The sequence below is a fragment of the Oncorhynchus mykiss genome, chromosome 6 (genome assembly GCF_013265735.2).
Source record: "Oncorhynchus mykiss isolate Arlee chromosome 6, USDA_OmykA_1.1, whole genome shotgun sequence".
NCBI lineage: Eukaryota > Metazoa > Chordata > Actinopteri > Salmoniformes > Salmonidae > Oncorhynchus > Oncorhynchus mykiss.
In genome coordinates, this window is record NC_048570.1 from 42314831 (window position 1) to 42336049 (window position 21219).

At 43.4% G+C, this 21219-nt stretch overlaps 1 protein-coding gene across 1 annotated transcript in view; it reads right to left on the minus strand.

The window, feature by feature from the left end:
* LOC110525990 (protein Niban 2) overlaps positions 1-21219 on the minus strand; it is a 57472-nt gene that overhangs the window by 11910 nt on the left and 24343 nt on the right. The window contains exons 3-8 of the mRNA XM_021606544.2: positions 19649-19777; positions 17679-17784; positions 16966-17133; positions 5297-5412; positions 1121-1225; positions 701-863 (exon numbers count right to left, since the gene is read on the minus strand). Of these exons, the coding sequence (XP_021462219.1) occupies positions 701-863; positions 1121-1225; positions 5297-5412; positions 16966-17133; positions 17679-17784; positions 19649-19777 (787 nt within the window). The remainder of the gene's footprint in view (positions 1-700; positions 864-1120; positions 1226-5296; positions 5413-16965; positions 17134-17678; positions 17785-19648; positions 19778-21219) is intronic.

The window sequence follows — 21219 nt, forward strand, 5'->3', positions numbered from 1 at the left end:
TATAAACTGGCAGAAGTTCCACTGTGACTCATTGTGCAACACATGCTTTTCTCAAGATATGATTCGTCCAACGGAATTCAGTTCCTCTCCATATAAGACTGTTATTGCGACAGACTAAGTCCCCCATGTAACTGTTGATGGAATGCTGCTATTCTTCCTGACTTCAACTCAATGGACGCAGGCTGTCAACATAGCACAAAACTGTCTGTGGCTGTGACAACCACCTGTCCAACTGTTGGCAAATATTTGTCACACCACTGGCAAAGAGCCCAGAATGACATACATGCCAGACATGTACTGTAGGTATTCAGAGTATGAACTAGAATCTACCATTGTACTGCAACTACTGGTATTTACCTACGGTTGGTCCCAAGTTGACCTGGCTTGGGCACAGATCTAGGATCTGCTTACTCCCCCAAAATCCATTACTGGGTGGACTGTAAAACTGACGTTGGGTCAATGTCTGGGACTAGGGCTCAACTTCATCTTACTATGGAGGGCTCAAACCTTTTAAATATATTTATTGTGGTATATTTATTTATTTTATAAAGATGGGATAATGAAGAGGAGACATGAAAGGCGGAAAAGTTGGCAAGTCAGAAGTGCAATGGTGTGGATTCCAACTCATGCCGACTCTAGTGTGCATGAGCTGGGGTCTGCAGCTCTAACAGGTGGACCACACAGGTCATTGAGGGTTCACCTTTGATTTTGTTGCTGACGTGCTCCTTGGAGGTGATGATCTGATCCATGTCTGTGCGTATGGAGGCCTCTAGAAGGGGGCGTCCAGCCTCACAGCTCTGCACCACAGCCTCATACTGGGCCTGGGCCTGCCTCACCACCAGACCATAAACAGCATCGCAGATCTGCATGGGGACACACAGAGGATTGTTATTTCTGCATCTTGTATTGAGAAAAGCCACTGGGCCGAAACGTTGACCAAAGTGCCATATTATCCACCTTTGTGAACATGGAATACAAAGATGTAGATCACCAGCATTCTTGCATCCCAACATGACATTGATTCATGTACAAACAGGGAACTCAGAAGCTGGTTAAGGAGAAGACATTTTCCCTATTATTATAAAGGGGTATTTGGTCAGTTGTGTGAGATAGGACTTACCAGCATCCAGTTCCTCTGCCTTTCGTGCATTTTGCCTTTCAGTCCCGGGGTGATGAGATCCCTGACCTCAGGGAGAAGTGTCTCCATCACCAGGTTGGCCAGAATCTACAGGGATGGTAGTGGGTTCAAGATCAGATGACAACAATAAGTGTGGTGACGCTGTGCTGTTTGAGATGCAAGACGCATTTCCCAAAAAGAGACGGAAAGTGATTCATGAACTACTGAGACCAATACAGCCATACTTCCAGAGTGATACAATTCTTATGACCTACTAAGGTCATACCAGCTCACCCTCTACCCACCTCTGGGCAGTGGGGCTAATCTATGGCCTCGGGGCAAAGTATTTATTTATACATGGGAAGTGGTTAATTGAAGGTCCTATTCATGCTTTGTATCTGCTGGAGGGCATCCTCCAAAAGTCTGTATACTAGTCTACTGTACTTTACCCTCTCAGGTGTGGTCGGCACTCTACACTACAGATATGTCAGAGCTATCGAAACCTGAGAACTGGTTTTTCTAGCCTGATTGCTCTAGATCAGTGGTATTAAACTCTTACCCTATGAGGTCCGCAGCCTGCTGGTTTTCTGTGTACCTGATAATTAATTGCACCCACCTGGTGTCCCCAGGTCTAAAATAAGTGGAACTGGCTTTGAGGTCCAGAGTTGAATATAAGGGGCCCAACACATTCATCACAACATATTTATCATGACTATCTTCTATTGTACTTATTTGGCCTTGAAGTCAAGAGCTTTGGGCTAGGCTGCATTGGATGTGAGTTACTGATCTTGATGATATGGGACAGAGGAATGTGTAGGAGTAGAGTTGGCAATGCTGCCAGAGAATCTCTGTTCTACCATTCTGGTGTATTTCAACTTGAAACAGAAAGATGAGTGCTGGTCTTATCTGTAGGTGTCTCATTGGTGGTGTGTCACAGCAGGGCACGATTAATGACAACCACTGTTTGGTTATTGTAAAAATGTTAGCCAAGGAGTGCACAGATGTGCACAGATTGCAAGTTATGTAGCAAGTTAAGTTGACAATGCCTGCCATGGACATTTCCCAGTTGCTTTGAATGTTCAAAATCATAGTGTAAGAACACTTAAATGCCTCAAATGTGTCAGTTTTGTCTAGCAACAACAGCCAACTAGCTAGCTAGGTAGCCATTTAACTTTCTAGCACATTCACTAATTTATTTGTAAACAGTTAGCTAGTTAGCTACCATGTTCTTGTCAAACTATCAACAGAGTAGCTAGCAAAAAAGCAAAATATGCTAAATAACAGTCTAAAAAACACTTGAGGGCAAATAATAGGAATCAGATTTGTATCAGATTTCAAATGTGGCTTGAAATATCCGATTCCATGTGGCTTTTGGTTGTCGATTCAGATTCTAATCGATATAAATTTTTTGGGGGATTTGAGTCACTTTAAACTGACCAATGTGAACAAGGCTTTACTGACACAAAAGGTTAGATGTCAAACACCCGACAGAACATCTCAGTGACACGTTGATATGGTATAATAATAACAGTATCACAGTGCACTGCTGACAGAGTAAAAAAAAAAAAAAAAAAAAAAAAAAAAAAAAATCATACTTTTCACATTTACTGGGTCATTCCACAAAATGAGTCCCTTTGATATTTTAAATAGAAATAGTGCGTCAACATTACATTTTAAAAGCTTGTTATATTAAAGGGCACTTCATTTAACACCAGAATGTTTAAGCATTTTCATCAGTGTAAAGCCATAGTTATTTTGTTGTTTTGACAAAGTCATTTCTGAAAATCATTATATTTCAGGAAGAAAATGTCCCACATTTTAAGGTCAACCCTGTTTACGTGAACTGAACTCACATTTTAATATTGTGAAACTATTCCTTTAAAAAAAAAATAATAAACATAGCTCATTCTACTCTTTTTGTCCATTTTCTGGTGTGTCGTGGTGGGAAACTGAGTGGGTCAAGCGTAACACGTCAACCCTGTTACCCACAGATAGACAGGCTAGAATTATTTGACCAATACATCGTTTTTTGGTGGAGCTTGCATTCAATTGTCCGTTCCTGTTGCACACAACAACCTTCCATTTCCCTTGTCACAGGGGGGTTAATGGCTGACTTAAGATGAAATCTTGAACTCTGTTGCTTTATTTGGCACTTACTATCGTAGTTTTTTTATTTAACGACTTGAGATTGAAAAACATGTGCTCTTCATGACAATGTTAAAATGATGGAGAAAGAGGAGGAAGGGAAGCACTACTAAGGTACACAATAGTACATTTTGGTAGATAGGTGCTCTTTGGTAAAAGGGGTAAATTGGTCATCAAAAAGAAAGGAGGACCAAGGCACTCTTCATATAATTAATTAAAATGCCTTTGTTTCTATTGAACATGCCATACTAAAAAGATTTTTTTTAAACAACGTGTTTCGGCTGCATGGCCTTCGTCAGGGAGGGTCGTTTAAAAAAAAATAAAAAATAACTTTGTTTCTTTTTACTAATAAAGATATTTTTATTAATTATATGAAGAGTGCCTTGGTCTTCCTTTCTTTTTGATTGACGTTTAGAGGAGTGCAAAATGTATCTCGTATACACTGATTTCACAACACATTAGGAACACCTTCCTAATATTGAGTTAAACCAACTTTTGCCCTCAGAACAGCCTCAATTCGTCGAGGCATGGACTCTACAAGGTGTCGAAAGCGTTCCACAAAGATGTTGGCCCATTTTGACTCCAATGCTTCACAAAGTTGTGTCAAATTGGCTGGATGTCGTTTGGGTGGTGGACCATTCTTGATACACACGAGAAGCGTTTGAGTGTGAAAACCCCAGCAGCATTGCAGTTCTTGACACTCAAACCGTTGTGCCTGGAACCTACTACCATACCCTGTTCTAAGGTACTTCAATATTTTGTCTTGCCCATTCACCCTCTGAATGGCACACATACACAATACATGTCTCAACTCTCAAGGCTTAAAAATCCTTCTCTAACCGGTCTCCTCCCCTTCATCTACACTGATTGGTAGTGGATTTAACAAGAAGGGATCATAGGATTCACCTGGTCAGTCTCATGGAAGAGAAGGTTTTCCTAATGCTTTATACACTGTTTATACACAGGCTGTGTCTGTCGGTCTGTTGAAAGTGCTGTGTTGTGTCTGACCTTTGGGTCTATGGGAGTCCTGACTCTGTGGTTAACTCTGAGCCCAAGGCTCCTCGTCTGGCCTTTGGCTCCCTCCATCTCCCACTGGAGCAATCTGTCTATGAGATACTCAGAATGATGGGTATGAGTCAAGGCCCCCAGGCCCTGATGTAAGAGCTACAGACATCACACTCACACAGACAGACAAAGACTCAGCGGGAGGGGGGGGGCACAGTGAGCTCATGCCCACAGGATGCTGTGTCACCAGGGCAGGGGGCATAGTGACATCATCTCTCAGCTGGACTCTACATCCCTGATTGTATCCCAAATTATACCCTATTCCCTACATAGACCCATTTGGCTCTGGTCAAAAGTAGTGCACTAAGAAAGTATTCAGACCCCTCGTCTCTTTCCACATTGTTACGTTACAGCTATGGATGCGCAATATAGAAATCGCTAAAAATGCTAACATCGGCCTGATGTCTAGTTTACTGCCGATGTCAAAGCTGACGTGCATAACTATATAATGTAGGTAGATGATGTAATGACGGCATGAAAAATATAGCTCTACACGTGCAACACAGCATTCCTAACCTAGCCCACAATGTCTGCTGTGTGTATCGAGCAGTCATTTGAAAGAGTAAAAACATTTCAGCGAGACAACTCAAAGGCGAAATCCATTCACACCAAGATAATGGAATTCATTGCCCTTGACAATCAACCGTTCTCTGTTGTGGATGATGTTGGCTTTCGCCAACTGGTCGAGCATCTCGAGCCCCGGTACACACTACCAATTAGGCGCTATTTTTCAGATGTTGCCCTGTGTCGTTGAAACGCACATCCATGAGCTACTTGCTATGGGCGTCACTGCTATTAGCTTCACAACTGACATTTGGACCAGCGATGTCAGCCCCATTAGCACGCAGAGCCTGACAGCAGTGGGTGGACGAGGACTTCGTACTGAGGAAAGCTCAAGAATGTGCTGTTATATAGGGAATAGGGTGCCATTTGGGACACAACCACTGTCATTGGCTGTGCCATCCTTACCTGTGGAGGTGCGCCACACATCATCTCCCAGGTGCCATACTGCCCATGGGCCTGGCGAAAAAGCCTCACTGAGTCTGTGAAGGCTGGCGTCTGCACCTTACTCTCCTCCAACAAACCTATGGGGTAACCACAGAGGATTAGCATTGTTAGTGGAAGTGGACATTGTGAAGGTTAATTTGAAAACATTGTACAAGTTTTATAATTGATCATAAAATCAGCACTAGCCTGGTCAAGCAGACTGACTGCTGTGCTCACATTTCAAACCAAATTGTGACTGGTTCCACCAGGCTAATCTCAATTGAAATCTTGAATTCAGGTATGACAGAAATATGCTTGAAAATGAGTTTCCATGCATTCCTAGAGTCTGTTGCAACTTGTGCAGAAAGAGAACTGTCTAGTACAGTGCATTTGGAAAGTATTCAGACACCTTTTTCCCCACATTGTTACTTTAGTCTTACTCTGATTAAATAAAAACATGTGATAAATTAAATTGATTGGACATGATTTGGAAAGGCACACACACTCCTCTATATAAATTCCCACAGTAACCAGCGCATGTCAGAGCAAAAACCAAGCCATGAAGTTGAAGCATTTGTCCATAGAGCTCTGAGACAGAATTGTGTCGAGGCAGAGATCTGGGGAGGATACCGAAACATTTATGGAGCATTGAAGGTCCCCAAGAACACAGCGGCCTCCAATATTCTTAAATAGAGAAAGTTTGGAACCACAAAGACCCTTCCTAGAGCTGCCTGTGCTGCCTAACTGAGCAATCAGGTTAGATGGGCCTTGGTCAGGGAGGTGACCAAGAACTCGATGGTCACTGACAGCTCTTGATGAAAACCTGCTGCAGAGTGCTCAGAACCTCAGACAGGGGCGAAGTTTCACCTTCCAACAGGACAACAACCTTAACCTGCACACAGCCAAGACAATGCAGGACTTGCTTCGGGACAAGTCTCAATGTCATTAAGTGGCCCAGCCAGAGCCCGGACTTTAACCCGATCAAACATCTCTGGAGAGACCTGAAAATAGCTGTGCAGCAACTTTCCCCATCCAACCTGACAGAGCTTGAGTGAATCTGCAGAAAGGAATGGGAGAAACTCCCCAAATACAGGTGTGCCAAGCTTGTAGCATCATACCCAAGAAGACTCGAGGCTGTAATAGCTGCCAAACGTGCATCAACAAAGTACTGAGTAAAGTGTCTGAATACTTGTGTAAATGTGATGTTTATTATTTGTAAATGTGCAAATATTTTTTTTAAAACTGTTTTTGCTTTGTCATTATGGGGTATTGTGTGTAGACTGATGAGGGGGAAAAAAACAATTGAATCAGTTTTAGAATAAGGCTGTAACATAACAAAATGTGGGAAAAGTCAATGGGTCTGAATACTTTCCGAATGCACTGTACGTGGACCAAGGGTCACCATCTAAATATGGAGGGAAGAGTGAAACAGTCATACGCAATGACCACACCACATACACTCTGTAAAGTCAACTGGATCATTCTCATGTCACGAGTGGCCAGGGTTATTTATCAGAGCTTTGCCATGGCAACCCAGGGAGATTCCACATTATCCATCTTTAGGGAAGTAAATTATTGTCGTCATCCCCCAAAAAGTAAATTTAAAATACTTTTTTTTTTTTTTTTTGTAATAGTAAGTAACAGTAATAGCATGATAACTGTACATGTTGTTTTGGCAACAGGGTTTGTTTTGACGGCAAAGGTAAAGCATCTTCGTTGGGCCAGAGTGACTGGTGAACAAGGCTACATCTAATAGATGGCACACACACACACCTCCCGCTTAGATCATCTTCACCTCTACTGAAAGAGTCAACCTGAATAATTTATTAATGTATCCAGCTGTGTTTGGATCAGGAATTAGACTTGTATGTAGACTCACCATCCAAACATACAGTGTATTCGGAAAGTATTAAGACCCCTTGACTTTTCCCACATTTTGTTACATTACAGCCTTATTCTAAAATTGATTAAATTGTCCCCCCCCCCCCCCCCCCCCTCCCCCCTCATCAATCTACACAAAAAATACCTCATAATGACAAAGCAAAAATTAGGTTTTTAGAATTCTTTGTACATTTCAACAAAAAAATCTGACCCTTTACTCAGTACTTTGTTGAAGCGCATTTGGCAGCGATTACAGCCTTGTGTCTTCTTGGGTATGAAGCTTCAAGCTTGGAATTCCTGTATTTGGGGAGTTTCTTCCATTATTCTCTGCAAATCCTTTCAAGCTCTGTCAGGTTGGATGGGGAGCGTTGCTGCACAGATATTTTGGTGGTGCCAGGTTTCCTCTAGAGGTGACGCTTGGTATTCAGGCCAAAGAGTTAAATATTGGGTTCCATCAGACCAGAGCATCTTGTTTCTCATGGTCTGAGTGTTTGGGTGACTTTTGGCAAACTCCAAGCAGGCTGTCATGTGCCTTTTACTGAGGAGTGGCTTCCGTCTGGCTACTCTACCATAAAGGCCTGATTGGGAGAGTGCTGCAGAGAAGGTACTCCCATCTCCACAGAGGAACTCTGGAGCTCTGTCAGAGTGACCATCGGGTTCTTGGTCACCTCCCTGACCAAGACCCTTCTCCCCCAATTGCTCAGTTTCCCTGGGCAGTCAGCTCTAGGAAGAGTCTTGATGGTTCCAAACTTCTTCCATTTAGGAATGGAGGAGGACACTGTTCTTGGGGACCTTCAATGCTGCAGACATTTTTTGGTACCCTTCCCCAGATCTGTGCTGATACAATCTTGTCTCGGAGCTCTACGGACAATTTCTTCAACCTCATGGCTTGGTTTTTGCTCTGACATGCACCGTCAACTGCGGGACCTTATATAGACATGTGTGTACCTTTCCAAATCATGTCCAATCAATTGAATTTACCCCAGGTGGACTCCAATCAAGTTGTAGACACATCAAGGATGATCAATGGAAACAGGATGCACCTGAGCTCAATTACAAGTCTCATAGCAAAGGGTCTGAATACTTGTGTAAATAAGGTTTTTATTTTTGTTTATAAATTTGCAAAAAAAATCTAAAAACCTGTTTTCCCTTTGTCATTATGGGATATTGTGTGTAGATGGCTTAAATAAAAACAAACTCGTAACAAAATGTGGAAAAAGTCAAGGGGTCTGAATACTTTCTGGATGCACTGTACTTTACATGAGGAGAGAGCTAGTCTCAGAACAGCATCAGAACAAAGCATGTGAAATCCTGTCTTGTGATAAAAATGGGGAATTCATAAATTAACTCTAGCCATGACAAAGACAGGAAGTATGTTGTGCAGGGTGGGGGAGAGAGTGGGCTGTGAGAGTGAGAGTGGGGCCTGGGAGTATGAATTAAGGGGGGGGAAGTAGAGCAGGAAGTCCACAGCCCCAGACTACCTCCCTCTCTGAAAGCTGTGTGTGTGTGTGTGTGTGTGTGTGTGTGTTCGTGTGTGTTGAAAGAGTGTGAGGGTGGGAGCCAGGCCATTTATCTTGGCACTGCCTCATGAGAACGTGGAGGGGATTTTTGCCAGCCCAATAAAGTCTGTACCCCAGATCTAAAGTCAAACTAGACTAAAAGGGCACGTTTATGCTGAAATTCCAGTACTGTATATCAATTGATCAGCATCTGTAGAGAAAGAATGGGCTGGTTGTGGTTCAGCAACACCTCCTTATTTTATTTTTTTTAATAGTCTGCTTTGTTGCCAGAGAGTCCAGCTTCAGAGCTGACTATGGAGATTTTAATCAACTTAAAAATCCCTATATCATAATGCTTTTCGGACATGGTGATCATAGCTGCTTTTCCAGGCATTGCAACGTTTTCCAGATCATATACAGTCCTACAGTGTGGTTTTCCATAAAGAAGTATCATATTCTCGAGTTGGACAAAGTAACATGATCACAACTGCCAATGTAGACAGAGGTCAATAGAAACCACTGACAGATACAAATCAAATCGTATTTGTCACATGCGCCGAATACAACAGCTGTAGACTTTACCGTGCAATGCTTTCTTTCGAGCCCTTTCCCAACAATGCAGTTAAAAAGTAGGAAAATTAACAAATAGATAAAGAACACAGAAACAGAATAACAAAATAACAATAACGATGCAATTCACAAGGAGTACCGGTACAAGGTGGTTGGGGTGAATGAGGTAATATGTACAGTATATGTAGGTTTGGTTAGGTAATTGAAGTACTATGTACATGTAGATCGGCGGTAAAAAGCAGAACGTTTGGGTAGCCGTTTAATGAACTTTTCAGCAGTCTTATGGCTTGGGGGTAGAAGCTGTTCAGAGTCTTGTTGGTTCCATACTTGGTGCATTGGTAACGCTTGCTGTGCGGTAGCAGAGAAAACAGACTGACTTGGGTGGCTGTAGTCTGACAATTTTTAGGGCCTTCCTCTGACACCACCTGGTATAGAAGCAGGGAGCTCGGCCCCAGTGATGTACTGGGACGAACGCACTACCCTCTGTAGCGCATTGCGTTCGGATGTCGAGCTGTTGCCATACCAAGCGGTGATGCAGCCAGTGATGATGCTCTCAATGGTGCAGTTTTAGAACTTTTTGAGGATCTGAGGGCCCATGCCAAATCCTTTCAGCCTCCTGAGGGGGAAGAAGAGTTGTCCTGCCCTCTTCACGACTGTGTTTGGACCATGATAGATCCTTAGTGATAGGTCCATACCACCCTGCTTACCTCTGAAGCTAAGCTGTGTTGGTCCTGGTCAGTCACTGGATGCTGCAGGAAGTGGTGTTGGAGGGCCAGTAGGAGGCACTATTTCCTCTGGTCCCAAAAAATTAAAAATAATCCCCAGCTTCCAATTGGCTCATTCATCCACACTCCTCTCCCCTATAACTATTCCCCAGGTCGTTGCTGTAAATGAGAATGTGTTCAGTCAACTTCCCTAGTAAAAGAAGAAAAAAAGTGATGTGGAGACCGAGAAACTTGAAGCTCCTGACCGTCTCCACTACAGCCCCATCGATGTGAATGGGGGTGTGCTCGGCCCTCCGTTTCCCTTCTACAACCTCATCAATGTTGGCTATTCCTGCCACTCCCCACCATGCTAACTTCAGTCTGCATGAGTCCTAGGTTGTGTCCCAAATGGCACCACATTCCCTATATAGTGCACTACATACATTGGGAACAGGGTGCCATTTGGAACACAGCCCTAGTGCTAGACATGAGCGATGAATGAGGAGTAAATCCTATGGCCCCTGAAGGTGAAGTCTTCATTCATGGTCAGCAGGGTGTCCATCTGCTGGACAGGGTCCCTCTGTGTTCGGCCCCTAGCCCCCAGCCTGCTCTAGGAAGGAGGGTGGGGGTGGGTAGAGCCAAAGCAGGGCGGACCGCCTGAGGAAATTAATTGCTGCCACATACCAGACTTTATTGAGCCTGCAGTCTAAACATCGAGCTACAGAGCAGTTGTTCATACACTGCTCTGACCGACCACTCAGGGTTTGACTACATGAAGACATGCATGTTTCAAATGGCACCCTATTCCCTATATAGGGCACTATAGGTCCTGGTCAAAAGTAGTGCACTATCTAGGGAACAGGGTGCCATTTGGGAAGCGCACATGATGTGACCTTTACAGAATCACAACATTGTGGTCCCCTTCTTTATGAGGCTCAGGCTGGAGCTTCTACACATTGTATACACTTAATGATGTGTTGTTTTTAGGTTGGCCTGTGTCTTTGCTCTGGTCATACAAGGCTACAGGGACATATCAAATAGTACTTGAAGTATTTGCCTCATGCTACAGAAAATGGAGATGGACTAATGTTCTAAGGGCTGATCTGGCTCGGGAGAAGGCAAACTTACTTATAGTACTTAAAGTGAGTACAAATATGAATTTTGGGGCATGATCTAGACCAGTGTTTCCCAACTCCGGTCCTCGAGTACCCCCCAACTGTACATATTTTTTGTTGCGGCCCCAAAGCACAACTGATTCTACTTGTCAACTAAGTTGAATCAGGTGTTTTTGTCCAGGGATACAACATAAATGTGTGCTGTTGGGGGTACTCGAGGACCGGAGTTGGGAAACACTGATTCTAGACTCCTTGATATGACAGAAAGAGCTGAACATCTGCTGAAGCCCTGGCCGCCAGGCAGCTGAGATCTTTCACTGAGGACTAAATCGGATTAGAAAAGTAACAAAGTTGTGTCGGTCGAGAATCCCAAGAATGACAGCTGCCTGCTAACAGATTCCTTTACCAAGTTCACTCAATCGAGTTAGAGCTTGTTACATGTAACCATTTGCCTAAAAAAGGGGTCTACGGAAAGCCCCTGGTGCCTGTCAACTCCTTCATTATCTCTTCACCTCAACCAAGAACATGTTGCCAGCTCATGGCTCCAGTTTGGGCTAATTTGCCTGCCGACCCTGACTCGTTAGGTCACACAACAAACTGTCCGCCCACTCACATACTCCCTCACCGACTGTGCTGAGCATGCCTACTATCAACTCAATTAAGTCACATAATGACTTCTATTAAGCCGTCAGAGATTTTGGAATGGGAGTGCTTAGTAAGTCAATCCATGTGCTTTGACTGACCCATGTCAATCCCAAAAGGCACTCTGTTCCCTATAGTGCACCACGTTTGACCAAGGTGTTCATATGAACCCTCTTACTCCTCTCCCACAACATTCAACTCCCCCTGGAGTACTATCAGAAGGCACTGTGAGTCCTGTGTTGAGGAGTACCAGAGCATGTGAGTCAGAGGGAGCCTTCCTCTCTCTCTTCTGTTCTCCATCTCTAGTTGTGTTGACTGCCTGGTCTGGTCTGTACCACTGACAGCTAGCTCACCTGTCCATGTACAGTGCACGCAGAGCGAACTCCAGCAGCAGGTAGGGTCGCCCACAGCCAGATCTAGGTTAGACTACCCTTTGAAATCATTTACAAATACTTCATCTGTGCTTGATTGAGCTTGCCTTGCTTCATGGACCAATGGAATAGTCCCTAACCCTGCCCATCTGGCACTTGTGGCAGGCTAAAGCAAACGCAGAAAATATTTCAACGATTTCAGTATTTGAACCCAGGTCCCGTCACAGCTGCTCCCTAATACCAGAGTAGCCATAACTCAAACAGGGGGAGAGATATGAGTGAGGTAGTTTACATTGTAGCAGTGTGAAGTACACTGACTGGTGGTGAAGTGATGTCATCTGAACCCACTCATCCCAGACACTGTGGGCTTCTAGCTGTTCTCTGCTCACCAGCCTCACCGTTTCATGATGGCTCCCATGTTTCTCATACAAGATCCTATCCACATATGGGTAAAATAAAATAGCTTAGTAGGTTTTGCAGTCCAGTACATTATGTTAACTAACTTCTAGGGACCTATTGATAGTGTCTTGGGTCGGTTAGGGCACCCATTGGAGACTTATCTCCCTCACCAACTTCAAACATCTGCTATCTGAGCAGCTAACCGATCGCTGCAGCTGTACATAGTCTATCGGTAAATAGCCCACCCATTTTTACCTACCTCATCCCCATACTGTTTTTATTTATTTACTTTTCTGCTCTTTTGCTCACCAATATCTCTACCTGTACATGACCATCTGATCATTTATCACTCCAGTGTTTATCTGCAAAATTGTAATTATTCACCTACCTCCTCATGCCTTTTGCACATAATGTATATAGACTCTTTTTTCTACTGTGTTATTAACTTGTTAATTGTTTACTCCATGTGTAACTCTGTGTTGTCTGTTCACACTGCTATGCTTTATCTTGGCTAGGTCGCAGTTGCAACTAGCCTACCTGGTTAAATAAAGGTGAAATAAAAAATAAAAAAAATAAAAAAATGTTGGCTCTGAAGAGCCATGCAACGACGATGCTGGTACAGCCTAAAGTATAACTACATAGATTATACATAGTTCTATGGTTTTGGCATGACTTCATTGGGCATGCATCCGTTTCTCTACAGTATAATTAGCAACCACAGCACACGATCATTGACATCTGCAGTAACATACAGTTAGATAGCTGTAATATCTTCAAGTGGACTGAAACAGAAACTCCGGTGGATGCTGCATTGGAAAGGTTTTGACTATGGAATAGACTGCACGTGATGTCGGCTGTTTACCTGGTCCCCGTATAACGACAGCAGAGACATTTTGCCGGGAGTACCTGCCAGCCACTCTTAACTGTCCGTTTTGTTGTAACGCCTGGTGAGCTGCCGCTGACATTTGACCATATTTCTGAACTTACATGAAACATTATGTCACACACCTGATTCCCTATATTTAAGTTTTAGAACGGGTATGTGAAACTACAGGTTTAACATTGACAGGCACTTGTCTGTGCATGTGTCACACGGTCTTGTTTACAATTCGGTGCATTGTGAAGGACAGACAAAAGGTTGGATAATCAGAGCCTAGACTCGTCCCACAGGCATGAAATACAAGCAAGCAAAGCTAAACAATGGAAAAAGAGGAAGATTGTCGGAAGGGCAACGCATCTAAAGTTAGGGAGTAACCAATGAACATGTCAATTAGTGATGCATCTTGCAAAATGGAAAATTGACTTCACAGTGAAGTTGAAAGGTTATTACTGCAAGGCATGTTTTATGTTGATTCAACCTCCAGAACATCAACAACTAGTCTAGCTACATAACCAAACTCTAAAAGGGGTGCCTTTTGCATCCCTTTGATATTTTAAGTGTAAATTGTGCACAAATATTGCATTTTAAAAGCCTGTTATATTAAATGAAGTGCCCTTTAATATAGAGCACATGAACAATTCTATAACTCGGACCTGCTAAAACTCAATAAATATATCTTCTGACTTTAAAGCTTGCTAAAGTGCCAACATTTCTCAGAGTTTTCACCGTCATTGTAAGGGCTGTTATTGTTTGGTTTCTTTGACTACAGTGAGTGATTTCATGTGGTTGGTGATTCATTTCAGGTTAATAAAAAAAAAAAAGTGTCCCTCATTTTAAGGCCAACCTTGTTTCGTGAACGGAACTCTCGTTTTAATATGGCGAAACTATTCCTTTAAAATAGAATGATAAATTCAAATGAAACATTGAGCGTCTAATAGTTCAATCATAGTGTAAAAGCAGGTGAGCTGGTTTGGCAAAAAAACAAACATATTTGTGGTGGAAAACTGAGCAGGTCGAGCATAACACGTCAGCCCTGTTACCCACAGATACAGACTAGAAATGTTTTTAAATTGAATAGTCCCTCCCTGTTGCACAGAACAAACTTCCATTCCCCCTGTCACAAGGGGATTTATGGCTTAAGATAAGGTAACAGGGTTGACAATCTTATTTGGCCTTTAATATGCACTTACTATAGTCATTTTATCATTTAACCTCGAGCTAAACACTTCATGCTCTACTTCGAGGCAATCAACCTGGGTCCTCCAATGAGAACCCCCAATACTGCTGAAGAGGACTGTGAGCTCTGGATCTCTGTGGCAGACGTAAGTAAGACTTTCAAGCGTGTGAACACTCGCAAAGCACCCGCACCAGATGGTAACTCTGGCCGTGTCCTCAGAGCTTGCGCAGACCAGTTGGCTGGAGTGATTAAGGACATATTCAACCTTTCCCTGTGATCCTTCAAGATGTTCACCATTTTCCCTGTACCCAAGCAAACAAAGGTGACCCTGTAGCACTCATTTCCATCATCATGAAGTGCTTTGAGAGGCTGGTCAAGGACCACATCTGATCCATCTTACCTTACACCCTGGGCCTAGTACAGTTTGCATACCGTCACAACAGATCTAAAGATGAAGCAATCGTCATTACTCTGCACAATGCCCTGTCCCACCTGGACAAGAGGAATACTGTACATATGTGCCAATGCTTTTTGTTGAATACAGCCCAGCTTTCAACACCAGTCCCCTCCAGGCATGTCACTAAGCTCAAGGCCCTGGGTATGAACACCTCCCTCTGCAACTGGATCCTGGACTTCCTGACAGGCAGACCCCAGGTGCTAAGGTTAGGCAACAACACCTCCGCCACGCTGACTCAAAACGGGGGGCCCCCCAGGGGTGTGTGCTCAGTGCCCTCCTGTACACCCGTGACAACGCACGACTCCCAACACCATCATTAAGTTTGCCAACGACATGGCGGTGGTGGGCCTGATTGCCAAGTCAGCCTACAGAGAGGAGGTTAAACAGCCTCTCCCTCAACAAAACCAAGGAGCTTGATCAAGTATTTTTTTAATCATTCTGCTTAAAACATGTAAATAAATGATGCCTTGGTGGGGTGGGGGGGAAGGGCTGGATATGTTGTAATTAATGAAGCTCTTTATTTGTACGTTTTTGAATTTGCGAACATGGAGACATTGACATCAATACAACATATCCAGCCCTTTATCCCCCCCACCCAGCCCACCAAGGCATCATTTATTTACATGTTTTTAAGCAGAATGATTAAAAAAATACCAATTAAATAAATAATATACACAAAAGAGAAAATACAATGAATAAAATAAATTAGGTCTCACAATAACAATGGAATCTTATCTACACACTGTAGCCAGTGACATAACTGCCTATACTGAAATAAAATGATTTCAGTTATTCTCCACTAGCAGCTCAAATACCATCTGGCCAATACAGCGTCCCCAATCCTGGCCCCAGGAACCAAAGGGGGTACAAATCCCTGCCTCTGCATCCAACGCATTCGACTCCAGACAGAAGTTTGGTAACGAGTTAGTACGCCCCTATTGACATTGACGGGGCTGTAGTTGAGAGGGTGAAAAGCTTCAAGTTCTTCGGCATGCACATCAAAGAGGACCTGACATGGACCAATCACGCCAACACCGTAGAGAAGCCAGCGCAACAGCGCCTATTCAACCTCAGGCTACTTAAGAAAATCAGGGAGTACAGGAGGGGGCTGATCGCACCCCTCGAAGGCCCCCGTGTTGAGAGTCAGCTAGGCGGAGGTGGCCCTCAGATCCTCAAGAAGTTCTACAGCTGCACCACGAGAGCATCTTGACAGACTGCATCACCGCCTGGTATGGCAACGCCCTCAACCGCAAGGCTCTACAGAGGGTGGTGCAGGCGTCCCAAAACGTCACTGGGGGCGAGCTCCCTGTCCTCCAAGGCATCTACACCAGACGGTGTTTGAGGAAGGCCCAAAAGGTTATGAAGGAATCCAGTCACCCGAGTGATAGAAGCTGTAGCAGAGTGAACAGTCAATCCCCTTCAGACTGTTGAACAGATATCCTTAGCGGTCTCCCTGAACAGACCTGCACCTTGTGACTATTACACCCTTGAGACCATCTTCACCTTAGAGACTATTTGCACTCTCCACACATCCAACACACACACACACACCGTGCAGCTGCATTCTGAATTGATGATTACTTGTGTGCTGCCAGCTGTGGGCATGTGGGCAGGGTTGAAACAAACCTAACCTTAATTTACGTTGTGATGCAGTCAAGACTGACCTTTTGACCAAAATTATCCTATTTACACGTAGTAGTGAATTTTGTCAGTATGGGCTGTTTTCAAAAATGTAGTTTAGGGGCAGTTGCTCTTTAAGTTTAACAGATGCTCTTTATGACAGACTTAAAATTAGGTGAATTGGTGGATTGGTGGAATGACCCTAAGATCTGTGGAATGTTGTGTTCCAATGTGCTCCACTACCACATAATTAAATGTGAATTATAGGATTTTTATGGGCTCTACAGTGTGTCTAGGTTTGAATGTTTGTTGAATGTTTGTGTAGGTTTTACTCACCATCATTGGTATGTCTCACGCAGTCCTGAAAAACTGCATGCCACTTCTTCTGCTCTTTCTCCGTTACCACACAGAAGTAGTAGTGGCGGGCATACGGGTGCCACAGGATCAGAAGGAACTCGGTGGCACACTTCAGGAAGGGAGTGTTGCCCACTTTAGCCTTTACATCTGATACACACACATTCCTCTATCAGTCGGTGGCCACATCGCCCTTTCTGCATGGTTTTGGAATCATACACTCACACTGAAAACAACTTCAAGGCCCAGTATAGTCAAAAAGCAGATTTTACTGTGTTTTTTGAATATTTGAATACTAGTAGTTTAAGGTAGTTGGGACGGCAGGTTAGCCTAGTGGTTAGAGTGTTGGACTAGTAACCGGAAGGTTGCAAGTTCAAACCCCGAGCTGACAAGGTACAAATCTGTCGTTCTGCCCTTGAACAGGCAGTTAACCCACTTTTCCTAGGCCGTCATTGTTCTTAACTGAAGGTAAATAAAGGTAAAAATAAAAAGTAACACTGTGAAATTGAGAAACATATGATCACACCTCAAGTTCACAGCCTCAAGTTCTTCAGAACATCAAATGACATTGAGATGTTCATAATCAGAACAGTATTAAGCCTTCCAATTTAATGGATTATATATGACAATTGGGTGAGCAGTTGCAACATGTGCCTCACGCCCACCCCTGGTTTTCAGCCGTAACATGTTCTCACCAGGCAGGCTATTGTTGAGTAGCTCCAGGTACTGATCCATCGAGGTCAGCACTTTGTATCCGGCACAGTTGATGGTTCCCTTGGGGTGCAGCCCTCTCTCATGAGACTGGACAGGAACACAAGGACATGGTAGACTTAAGAGAATGATACTTGCAGATATAGTAGCATTTTATTAGCTAATATGGACATAAAATACACCATCATAATGCAACTGAGTTAAGGTGTGTGTGTGTGTATATTATATACACATATGTACAAATATATATATATTTAGAATGTAGTAAAAATAAAGAAACACCCTTGAATGAGTAGGTGTGTCCAAACTTTTGACTGGTTGCGTGTGTGAGATATATATATTTGGACACACCTACTCATTCAAGGGTGTTTCTTTATTTTTACTACATTCTAAATTGTAGAACAATAGTGAAGACATCAAAACTATGAAATGACACATATGGAATCATGTAGTAACAAAACAAGTGTTAAACAAATCAAAAAATATTTGAGATTCTTCAAAGTAGCCACACTTTGCCTTGATGACAGCTTTGCACACTCTTGGCATTCTCTCAACCAGCGTCACCTGGAATGCTTTTCCAACAGTTTTGAAAGAGTTCCCACATATACTGAGAACTTGTTGGCTGCCTTTCCATCACTCTGTGGTCCAACTCATCCCAAACCATCTCAATTGGGTTGAGGTCGGGACCTGTGGAGGTGAGGTCATCTGATGCAGCACTCCATCAATATCCTTGGTTAAATAGCCCTTACACAGCCTGGAGTTGTGTTTTGGGTCATTGTCCTGTTGAAAAATAAATGATAGTCCCACAAAGTGCAAACCAGAGGGGATGGTGTATTGCTGCAGAATGCTGTGGTAGCCATGCTGGTTAAGTGTGCCTTGAAATCAAAATGAATCACAGTGTCACCAGTGTCACCAGCAAAGCATCCCCATCCCATCACACCTCCTCCTCCATGCTTCATGATGGGAACCACACATGCGGAGAACATCCGTTCACCTACTCTGCGTCTCACACGTTTGGAACCAAAAATATCTAATCTGGACTCACTAGACCAAAGGACAGATTTCCCCGGTCTAATGTCCATTGCTCATGTTTCTTGGCCCAAGCAAGTCTCTTCTTCTTATTGGTGTCCTTTAATAGTAGTTACTTTGCAGCAATTCGACCATGAAGGCCTGATTCAAGCAGTCTCCTTTGAACAGTTGATGTTGAGATGTGTCTGTCACTTGAAATCTGTGAAGCATTTATTTGGGCTGCAATCTGAGGTGCAGTTAACTCTAATCAACTTATCCTGTGCAGCAGAGGTAACTCTGGGTCTTCCTTTCCTGTGGCGGTCTTCATGAGAGCCAATTTCATCATAACGCTTGATGGTTTTTGCAACTGCACTTAAAGAAACTTTCAAAGTTCTTGAAATGTTCCATATGGACTGACCTTCATGTCTTAAAGTAATGATGGACTGTAATTTCTCTTTGCTTATTTGAGCTGTTCTCACCATAATATGGACTTGGTCTTTTACCAAATAGGGCTATCTTTTGTATACCCCCCTATCTTGTCACAACACAACTAATTGTGTCAAACGCATAAAGAAGGAAACAAATTCCACAAATGAACTTTTAACATGGTACACCTGTTAATGAAAATGCACTCCAGGTGACTACCTCATGACTACCTACCTCATGAAGCTGGTTGAGAGAATTCCAAGAGTGTACAAAGCTGTCATCAAGGCAAAGGGTGGCTATGTTGAAGAATCTCAAATGATTCCATATATATATATATATATATATATATATATATAGCCATGTTACTTCATAGTTTTGAGATCTTCTCTATTATTCTACAATATAGAAAATAGTAAAAATAAAGAAAAACCCTGGAATCAGTAGGTGTGTCAAACCTTTTGACTAGTACACTGTGTGTGTGTGTATAAACGTGGGACATTTGAATTCAATTCTCCCGTACCGCTTTGTTGTCATAGTAGTTAATGTTGTAGGAGTCAGGAACGAAGAGGAAACGGTTTCTCCATTTCTTGTTCTCCTCCAGAAACTGGAACAGAGCTCCAGAGAAGATGGACCTATTCTCCAGCGGGGCCTGAGTGGGACAGACAGGGGAATCAGTACACATCCCAATGATGACTGGCATGAACGGACATCACCTCTGTGTGGATAGAGCCATAATCATGGGCAGTACATTTTTATGTCAACAATAAATTCCATGATTTTGTAATACTCCAGAAAGCCAAGGAGTGGCCTAAAACTTTAAGCCTTTGCATTCCTTTAGAAACATCAGGCATACTTATACTGCATGCCATGTGTGATACTACTGTCTGTACGTGATATCTCAAATGTAGCCTAGACACTGGAGTAGTGTTGTTTAGTTTACCCAATCATAAGCCCACCCAGTCAGTATTGTTGTTCTCAGGAAAACAGCAGGCATTTCAAGAACCTCACTTACTCACCACAAACAATTAAACAACTTGTATCCCAAATGACACCCTATTAATCTTGATGGCTGTACAGTCGTCTCAAATAAAACTGAAGGACCTCGGCATTACTCTGGACCCTGATCTCTATTTTGACGAACATATCAAGACGGACTTTTTTTCATCTACGTAACATTGCAAAAATCATAAACTTTCTGTCCAAAAATGATGCAGAAAAATGTATTCATGCTTTTGTTATTTCTAGGTTAGACTACTGCAATGCTCTACTTTCTGGCTACCCGGATAAAGCACTAAATAAACTTCAGTTAGTGCTAAATACGGCTGCTAGAATCCTGACTAGAACCAAAAAATTGGATCATATTACTCTAGTGCTAACCTCCCTACAGTGGATTTCTGTTAAGGCAAGGGCTGATTTCAAGGTTTTACTGCTAACCTACAAAGCATTACATGGGCTCCTACCCATCTTTCTGATTTGGTCCTGCCGTACATACCTACAGGTACACTACGGTCACAAGACGCAAGCCTCCTAATTGTCCCTAGAATTTCTAAGCAAACAGCTGGAGGCAGGGCTTTCTCCTATAGAGCTCTATTTTCATGGAATGGCCTACCCATGTGAGAGATGCAGACTCGGCCTCAACCTTTAAGTCTTTACTGAAGGCTCATCTCTTTAGTGGGTCATATGATTGAGTGTAGTCTGGCCCAGGAGTGTGAAGGTGAACGGAAAGGCTCTGGAGCAACAAACCTCCCTTGCTGTCTCTGCTTGGCCGGTTCCCCTCTCCCCACTGGGATTCTCTGCCTCAAACCCTATTACAGTGGCTGAGTCACTGGCTTACTGGTGCTCTTTTATGCCGTCCCTAGGAGGGGTGCGTCACTTGAGTGGGTTGAGTCACCGACGTGATCTTCCTGTCTGGGTTGGCGCCCCCCCTTGGTTTGTGCCGTGGCGGAGATCTTTGTGGGCTATACTCAGCCTTGTCTCAGGATGGTAAGTTGGTGGTTGAAGATATCCCTCTAGTGGTATGGGGGCTGTGCTTTGGCAAAGTGGGTGGGGTTATATCCTTCCTGTTTGGCCCTGTCCGGGGGTATCATCGGA